General features: G+C 31.9%; 1 protein-coding gene across 1 annotated transcript in view; it reads left to right on the forward strand.

Moving 5' to 3' along the window:
* Positions 1-10,532, forward strand: part of LOC106460793 (amiloride-sensitive sodium channel subunit gamma-like) — a 37,762-nt gene that overhangs the window by 23,394 nt on the left and 3,836 nt on the right. Inside the window, exons 4-5 of the mRNA XM_013920533.2 lie at positions 529-569; positions 1,187-1,446. Coding sequence (XP_013775987.2) covers positions 529-569; positions 1,187-1,446 — 301 coding nt within the window. The remainder of the gene's footprint in view (positions 1-528; positions 570-1,186; positions 1,447-10,532) is intronic.

The following is a 10,532-nucleotide window of genomic DNA, read 5'->3' on the forward strand; positions in this document are numbered from 1 at the left end:
GAATACATATTGAACACTATAAGCTATACATATTTCAAAATATAAGCTTAATCTAAACAAACGTTGATATTAAAATAAATATATAATAATAAATCCGTCACACAATAATTGAAGAATATCTTATGTCTGGAGAGCCATTAGCTGAGCCAAACCCAAGAGCAGAGATCCTCCAACCTGCAACGCAAGTCGAATAAAAACATCAATTACCTTTTTTCTTTTCTTGTTCACAACTACTTCTCCTCAGAAACAATCAGCAACCACCACTATATTGTATTCAACGAGCCCAAACTCAAATATATATTATTTAAGTTTCCTGCCATGTTTTATAGAACGAAAATACTTTACGGCTGTTCTTGTCCAGAGCCAGTGTTCAACTTTTTTTTAACTTTTTATTGCAATAGAAGCTTTATCATTTTATAATTTATTAACATATTTCGTTGTTACCACCAGGTATTTCCTATATTAGATGCCTGTACTTCTTTTAATTTAATATACTATACTATATTTCTTGTATTGTTATTTATACAGATCTAACTGGCCTTTCACTAGGATGCAAGTTAGAAAAAAAAGTATGATATTAAACCAAAAATGCTGTCGAATCTATGTTCAAATTAAAGTTCGTCAGACGATGGTAAAAAAATAATACCTTCTGTAAATATAAGTGACAAATCTATTTTTTGTTATTGGTTCGATTGATATTTTTTTAATCGATTACTTTCTTTATTGATATTTTTTAAAATAATAAATCTCTTTATAAATTCAAATATTTTACTAGCTGTTGTTGTTTTCTTAGGGCAAAGCTACATAATGAGCTACCTACAATCTGTCGACGACGGGGAATTGAACCCCGAGTTTTAACGTCGTAAGTCCTTAAACTTGCCACTGACTCACCGGAGAACATGTGTATTTGTAATTTATTATTTTAATTATTTGTTTTACATTTATTTGACCATATGTACTTGCTTCCTTGTCTTTTACAACCTAATTCGGTTGGTTCTTCCCAACCAGAATTTCTCCAGTTCATTCCTTCCCTTGTGCTTAGACTTAATTGACTCCTCTTTAACCAGAATGTGGCTCATCTTCCTCTTATTTTCAGATCTCTGTGATGGCATAAATATTGAACACAATTTTAAAACCTGGGAAGACAGTTTTTCTCAAACTATGTGTTTTCTTCTGATATTTCTAGGACTCCAGCTTCTTCTGAAAGGCGATAGAACAGAATATATGGATTTGTACAGTCGTCAAATCGGTATTCGAGTTGCTATTCACGACCCTGGCGACATTCCGCAGATGACCGATTCTGGAATTAACATCAAGTACAATGACCTGACGACCTTGGAATTGAAGTATTTAAATGTGCATAAACTTGGAGAACCCTGGGGAAAATGTCATAACGATTTTTCACAGTTAGGGTTTGGAGAAAATCTTGGCAAATATACGTTAGAAGTATGAATTTACTTATTTCTTATTTTATGGTTAACCCTAACTGCAATAAAGCTTTTTAGGGTAGCTTATTAATGATGTGCTGTTGGTTGATTAGGTTTTCATGAAGCTGTTAATAAAGAGGTTGAATCCTGGTGAAACTACATGATATAAAGTTGAAATAATTTTTATAATTTTATGCTATGTTCATGTCATGTATTATTATTATTCGTGCAGTTTTGACGAGAACATTTTTATGCGTATGCAAAATCCTACTCGAATCAAATCGAAGGAAATATTTGTTTGAATTCGAACAGTGTGATAATGTTAAAACTGATTTTAAAAATACGCACTGAAAACTTTTTTCTATTTCTTCATTACAATCACTCCTCTCCTTATTTATGTTAGTTCATTCTGACAACTGTGTTTATTAGAAACGTATTCACAGGGTTGTGAAATTTAACAATATTGCTATAAGCTCTCTTTTTCAACAATTATTTTCTTTTACGTTTTCTGAGATTTTACAAAGTCAGAAAACTCATTTGATCAAACTCAATTATTTCATGAGAAAAGACCATGAAAGAAATTCCTTAGATAGTGGCTCATTTGTTTTAGCTCAAAACTGAAGAATGGACTGCTTGCGTTATGTCTACCACGAGGATTAAACTTTGAATTCAAGAGTTATAAGCCCTGAAGTTTACCACTGAGCTACCAAGGGACAAATAAAAAATACAGAAATAATGCAATGAAAGGCCTAAACGGCTATTGGCAGGATTCTAGGGTTTATTATTCAAACTATTAGTAAGTTGATTAAACAAAACCTCAACCCAAAACTAATAGATGGATCACAGTGTCAGTTCTTGTCCTCAACCCAAAACTAATAGATGGATCACAGTGTCAGTTCTTGTCCTCAACCCAAAACAAATAGATGGATCACAGTGTCAGTTCTTGTCCTCAACCAAAACTAATAGATGGATCACAGTGTCAGTTCTTGTCCTCAAGAACTGACACTGTGATCCATCTACTAGTTTTGGGTTGTTTCTATAGTAATGTTTGAATGGAATGTCATTAGAAGACGATAATAAGGGAGTCAGAACACTATTGGAGTAAATTCGATGACGAGGAACCCACTTTGAGACTGGTAATAGTTGGAGACCTGATGATGACAAAACCTTGTCGAGACGTTGTACATTTGCTGTTATGTTAAACTTATATTAAAGTTTTTTTCATTAACTATTGGAGTAATTTCAATTAATGGTACATTTAAGGATTTTAATCTGTTCTACTTTGACTTAGATAATACATCAGTTATATAATTTAAATATTATTGGTCAATTGCATTTTAGATAATATACATATAAAACTAGGAATGGTACCCGCGCCACGTGGCTTCATGAAAACGGTAGGACATCGTGCAGGTGCGTCGTTCTCCATGCATATCTGCTGAATGCAGGCAGTCAGAGTTCTCGAAGACACTAAGGCAGTTAGTAGCAAGGAGGAAATTGAAAGAGTCGTAGAACACTACTGATCTGTATATATGGATAGTTTGTTTTGTTTTTGAATTTCGCGCAAAGCTACACGAGGGCTATCTGCGCTAGCCGTCCCTAATTTAGTAGTGTAAGACAAGAGGGAAGGCAGCTAATCATCACCACCCACCACCAACGAATAGTGGGATTGATCGTCACATTATAACGCCCAAACGGCTGAAAGGGCGAGCATGTTTGGTGGGACGGGGATTCGAACCCGCGACCCGCAGGTTGCGAGTCGAGTTTCCTAACCACCTGGCCATGCCGGGCCTCTTCTTTCGATATAATTTAAATTACACAAACACTGAAACTAGAAGTTATTTTCTTAGAAATCTTTAATATATATATATATAGTATTTAAGGATATTCCCGGTTCGAAGAGAATGTTTAGATAGTATGTAGCGTCAAATTATTTAGATTATATTTACTTCAATGTAAAAAATTCAGAACTTTCTCCCTTGAACTTTGATTTATATATCTAACACGTAGTTTCTAACCAAAAACATATCTAAAAATAAGCGAAACTTGACATACTTGGACATTAAACAGTAGATCAGTTACTGTTACCATTCACGCTTTCGGAAGAGAGAAAGTAAAATTTGTTGTCTTGGAAATTTAAATATTTCTTATTTAATTATTTGTTTTTTTCAGAAGTGCCGATACATCTGTAGAGAACGGAATATTTTTAAAAGATGTGGCTGTTATCTTGCTGGTCACGAACCCTGGAATGTATCAAGTGGTGATGCAGTGTGCGATTTGTTGAAGAAGGAAACAAGTTAATGGCTCTATTGCTTTTCTACATCTCTATTTGCACAAACCGAAGTTTAAATGACAGATATACCTGTCCAATGTTTCTAGAATATTTCACTAAAAATAGGCAATATGCCAGAAAAAACAAAGAGTGAAACATCGTCTAGCCAAATGTGTTTGAAATCAAATAAGGGTTAAGTGGTAACCCTACAATTGAAATTGAAATTGAATTATTTATTCATTTTTATAGAAAACAACAAGAGGGAATTTTCAATAGCCGCGGCTGAAATTAGATCTCAAATCGGTCAAGAGATGGAGCCTTGAGCTAAAGTTTGTACCTAGAAAAAAGACTCGGAGCAATTCTACGAGCCGTTATGCCGCGGCTAAAATGTTAACTTACTTTTAGAGCTAACCCAAAAATTCTTATTAATTTTGGATAATGTGGCATCAAAGCAGTATCATTAACATAATAAAACGCAACATTTACTTAAGAATAATTTTATGGTTATTTAAAAAGTAAAAAAAAAATGAATCAGTTATCATATAATTTTTTTCAGTTTACATTAACACTTTATTTTATAAAATTAAGATATTTTCATAAATCACTCTAAAGCTTTAATATCACACATTTGGTGTAGCTCTACACTAGTTTATATAATCTTGTTAATGGTGAAATTACTTGAAATTTCCGTTGAAATTGGAAAATAGATGTTCAGTTTCATTGATTTTGAAAAACAGTTGCACCGTAAAAAGTTTAGCCTCTTTTTCTGTCAGGTTGCTTAGTTTTATATATATATTCACAAATGAGTTAAATGTTCCTGAAACAAATGGACATTTCGGGGATGTGTGTCCATGTGTCACCTTAAGTTCAAACTAATTGTTCCTTTTTAGTATACTTTCGTTACTAGTTTTTGATATAAATATGCTGCTTAAAATAGAGATAATGAGTAAATAAAAACATCTGAATCTGTTTCATTTTTTTTTCCAACAGCTACTTGATTTACTATATGTATTCAGTAGATTTACGTAAATATATGTATATAAACTAGAAATATAATGGTTATTTCAACTTACATTAGCTGTCAAGATTAATGTATGTAGTAATTATAGAATTGTAATATTTGATAAGTTTCAAATATAAACATTGCTCTTATTTGTTAGATATCTAAATTTGTTCTTCAGTGTTTGAATATGATTTCATTTCCATCAATATTAAATAGTTCAGTTTGTATTTGGTTTGTTACTAAATTATAATTACAGAACAAATACTTATCTCCACTGATAAAATTAACTCTAATAAACTAAAAAATGTTAATCTAGTCAGCCGTTAGAAATATCCTAAAATCCTTGGTATTTTAATATTTAGGACCGTGTTTTAAATTTATGTTAAAAACATAAAATACAACAAATAATATTTCATGAACTTAGTACTCATTCTCTAAAAGACAGATTACGTCATTGCTAATAGCTTTTTCTTTTTGCTTCAAGGGGATTGTATTTCAGATGTAAAACAAAAGATTGCAAAAGAGGAATTAGAATGCATGTGTTATCCTCAATGCAAGTAAGTTACATATTTTCCTGTAAAAAATTAAACAGACAATAATGTAATGTTTTTTTCCTTATAATTTCGAGTTTTAGAATTTTTAACGATTTATCCATGAATGCAGTATGTTTCAATTTTCTAAATCCATATTACAACATTTATTAATCACTCGTATGAAGGTAAATGACAACCAGATTGAGATATAACTTTGACAAAGCATTGAAACAAACAGTAAAGTTTACGGCTGACAGATGCATAGAAAATAGATAGCCAATGAACTAGCTAGAGTTTCATTAATAGTTTGTCTCAATAAATTTCATATTTACACTATACCAATATTTCCATATTAATTAGGAATGGGTTTATCTATGAAATTATTCAGAGTTGAGACACGGTCATTAATATTTGGCACCCACCATTGATAAGTATTCTTTAATACTAGTTTCATTGATAGTATTTATAAAATGTTTAATATAAATTATATTTAATTTTTATTTATATATATATATCCTTGAAATTAACATAATTTTCTATTTTAGCTTAGTATATAAATTTAGCACTAAGTTGGCTGAGCCTTGTGAGGTATCAATATTACGGTCTAAAGTATCGCAAACAGCAAGACACTCAACTGCTCAATCAATAATTTTACAAGACTTTGTTTTACTAATTCCCATATACTTAGTTAGACTGGTATATTGGATTAGCTATATTAATCACAGGGTTAAATTTTAGTTCTGATCTATGTAGTTTCCTTTGATTTATTTCGAGGCCTATCTCTCAAGTTTCGCTCCGAAACGATCCACAACGTTTTACTTAGTTTCAGATCAGGGTTCCACTCTGGTACAAAGTGCTGTATAGCAAAGCACATTATTATGTTGAATAGCCCATGTTTTAAGCTATAGCTTAAAAAATTGTTTTCCCGCATATTTCAATACAAAGATGCCCTTGATCTAAGACTTTCAAATGGATATCCTTTCATCAAAATTCCTAATAGTTATTTCATAATCTGTTATCAAAATTTCGGCTAGCTTCGATTTTAGTGTTTTTTTTCTTCTTCAGTTATATTGTAAACAAAGAAGATTTTTAAAAATAAGATTATTCAAAGAAAATCACAATATCTGTTTGTTTGTAATTTGTTTCTTCAAGTTAGTATATCATTAATATTATAGATAGTGCGGTTTTATTCAAAACGTTGCAATACCACAAGGCATTTATTCCCTCCTTCCTTAACTATTACCAGTGGACCAAGTTCCAAACCAAGTAAACCTATGTCATATCATGATGTCACCCCATCCTCTCACTTCAAAGTTGAGACGATACTTGCTGATATTTCTATTGAACCTAAACTCTCATCCAGGACAAACAACAAATAGTGAGATCCGTTTTCTTCACGATGTCTTGCTAGTTCTCGTCTTTCCAGTTTCGACGCTGGAAGACCCATGAATATCTTAGGAGCTGAAACCTATCCGTAGAATCTAGTACACAGTGGACTGCTAACCTGCAGACTAAGCCTTGAATAACGTTCGGAACATTAGATTCAATGTCAAGTGTGCTGTTTTGTTTTACATTCGTCTTTGAAGGTCTGTGAGCTTCTTCCTTCAAGCAAAAATGGTCCTAATTAGAGTCCGAAATTCGTGTCGTTTAGTTGGTCCTGATCAACTAGGAGGCTAATCTATTCAGCCAATTAGAATTTTGAGCATTTTTTTTTAATAACTCAGTTGTGTTTTTGCCTCACGAAAGAATATTATTTTACTTCGACCCCCCTAAAAGGGGAGTCTCTATCTTTCTGAGGATTCCTGGCCTATTTTTATTACACATTATGGGAAATCCTTATAACATGAAACATACGAATAGCGGGATCGATCCAAAGGATAAAATAGTAATCCCAAGTCATATTATTTTTTGTGTTCATCAGGATTAACATGAAGCTTATGTACGTTACAAGAGTGATATAATTAAACATTGTTTTCAACTAAAGAGTTTTGTTTAATGTTACACTTATATGAACATACATATTTGCAGTTCTGTCCTTTAAAAATTCACATGTGCAACTCATAAAATGGAATTAACACACACAGACATATATACGTGTTATTGGAGTGGACCACTTAAACCTGGGGGACTAGTTAGAAATTTTGCGAATTTCTGACCTTGATACCAACTAACTACTTGTTACAGCTTCTGAAATTTATATAATTTAAGCATCAATTTACATTGGTAGTGACATCAAATTCGCTTGGGACAGGTCCATTACTAACTGGAAGTGTGCTGTTCCATTACTTTTGGTAATAGATATGTGACTAATAATATCCAAATATTTGTTTTTTTATTAGGATATAGGGAAATCTTAAAGTTGATTCATAAAAAATTGCTGTCAAAGGTTGTAAAATACAATTTAGGAAATGGATATTTGAAACAATGATAATGAAGAAAGCGCTCTCTAAGATATCATTAAATCATACAGTTTTAGTCTTTATTGGATATACCATCAAAGCCTACAAAATATGGTTTGTATGTGACGAAGTTACTAAATGCATTCTGTTGATCATGCACTGTTGGATATACAAGAATGTTTAGTGTAAGAGTTATTATTTAGTTCATATAGTGATCTAATATTTAATGATTATTTAGTTTTCACAATAAGTGCTTCAAATTAATTATTAGTGATAGTTATGACAAATTTCGTTATGTAACTCAGTAAGAGTCATGCGTTGTGTATGCAGTTTAATTTTTGTATTAGTCTTTTGTTATATTGTTGACGTCACGTTACTCGAATCTTTGGTATTTTTCTCGTTGCCTTAAGTGAGTATTGCTACATAATAGCGTCTTGTAGTTTGTAGAAAGTTCGAGGCCTCAGTTGGGCAGATATATATATTGGCGACCAAGCGAGCACAAGTTAAGTGAAGCTCACTCAGAAAAAAAGTTAGTTAGTGAAAACAAACGTGAAGATAGTCGACGTGTGAGCGATTAGCCTTAATGGGTGATATCTATAGTGTGTTTCACAGCTGTATTGTAACAATAGAGATAGGAAAAATAATTTGTCTTGTCAGTTGGGTTCTAAAGTAACTGAACCAGCTTGTGTGGACTTTTGACAAAAAAAAGATACAATTATTTAAAGCTGTGGATAGAACTGTGGTAACCAACAAAAGAAGTTAAGTGAAGTTAAGTCAGAAAAAATTTAGTTAGTGAAACGAAAGTTAGATAGCGTGATTGTTAGTTTAGCTGTAAGGAGCGATATTTTAAATTGAATTTCACAGTTTAATAGAGATAAGGAGAATAATTTGTATTGTAATTGAACCCGTTGTGTGGACTTTTATGAAAAGGATACAGTTATTCGAAGTTCTGGATACCACTGTGGTAACCCACAGGATAACGTAAGTGAATTTATCCCTAGATTGTATTGTAAGAAAAAGGGTAAAGAAAAACATTTCGTCTCGTCAATTGTGTTCTAATTGTGTTGTAACTGAACTAGCCTGCCTGGACTTTGGACAAGAAAAGAGAATTATTTAGAGTTTTAAATACAACTGTGATAATGTGTAAAGAATTTTTATACATACGTTTAATTTGTTTTGAACATATATATTATTCTAAAACAAGTGGATTGTGTAGTTTACGTTTATTGTTCAAATTTATCGCCAACAAGTCACAGACACCTACTGTAAAAGAATCTCAGTCCATAATCAAACTCTGATATGAAATCAGAAACTAGGTTGAGTCTACGTGTATATATATATATATATATATCATTATATTATTCTTGAATGTTATGTAAGTGCATTTTAAACTGGGTTTATAATCACCGAATAATAATAATAAATTAGCAAATTACAAATTGTTAGCCAATTAATTACCATATTATCACAATGTACTTCCATACTCAAAGACCACTGTGTAGTTTATTTAAACCGTACCTAATACAAAACCACACCGGTTTATAATAAATAAACATAAATTAATATTTCATATTTTCTGTTATGAACTCCAATATAGGTTGGTTACCAATGATAGAGATTTCCATGAATTATTTTGGTAATATCCAAAATTCTCTGTTTTTTTTTTACTTTTTCTTGACGGTGTAATGTAATAGTCAGTCTATTTAAAATAAAAACAAGATATTTTTTAAAGAAAATTCATTTAATAATTCCATCTTTTAATGAAGTGTCGCCACTTTCTAATGAGCTGAACTGTGTTATGAAACACATTGTTATTAACACGAAAGAAAGAAGGATTTTTCTATTTTCATGAGAAATGATCTAGTTGTGAATTTGTTTCAGGATGGATGTTTATGAAGTATCCCGATCAACTACCGAATTGAACTACAATTTCTATAAGCAAGTTAAAGCAATTAAGACCTTTGACGAAGCCACGGGCACTTGCAATGCTAACGTTGATAGGTGCGTTATTATCATATGTGTCATAATTGTTCGTTATTGGGGTAATTATATTAGTAAAAACTTATTAACAATTAGCATTTGTGTTGTTTGCATCTTAAAGTTTATTCCTAGCAATTCGATTGCTGAATTATAATGATCTTAGTTATGTTGCTATAGTGAAAAAATATTTGAAACTAAAGGATAGTTTGGTTATTATGTTGGTAACCTGAATATGTTTGCTTTGCATATTGTATCTGTCCAAGTTGTGGCTATGTATGAAGCAACACTCTGAGACGGAGATTATAATGGAACATACTATATTATATGATGTTGCCAAACAACAAACGAACAAACTTCTCCAGAATACGACATAACTGTAGTTCCATACCAGTGATTTGATCAGTTTTGAAACAAACAAAACCATATTGTCGCTAACGTTACAGAGTTAAGTCAATTTCATGGAAAATATATCAAGCCACTCAAAACGCATTATGAGAACACTGTTCAAGTTTTAATAGGAAACCTTGGTTCACGAAACCTCAAATAGAAAAATCGTCGTAACTAGCTTTATTAGATTACAATGAATATGAAATTCATGAACGTTTTGTACAATACTACATGTTTACTCGTCGTTTTGTACAATACTCCACTTTACTCGTCGTTTTGTACAATACTCCATGTTCACTCGTGGTTTTGTACAATACTCCACTTTACTCGTCGTTTTGTACAATACTCCACTTTACTCGTTCTTTTGTACAATACTTCACTTTACTCGTCGTTTTGTACAATACTCCACTTTACTCGTCGTTTCGTACAATACTCCACTGTTTACTCGTCGTTTTGTACAATACTCCATGTTTACTCGTCGTTTTGTACAATACTCCATGTTTACTCGTCGTTTTGTACAATACTCCACTT

Source organism: Limulus polyphemus, unplaced genomic scaffold (assembly GCF_000517525.1).
Source record: "Limulus polyphemus unplaced genomic scaffold, Limulus_polyphemus-2.1.2 Scaffold837, whole genome shotgun sequence".
Lineage (NCBI taxonomy): Eukaryota > Metazoa > Arthropoda > Merostomata > Xiphosura > Limulidae > Limulus > Limulus polyphemus.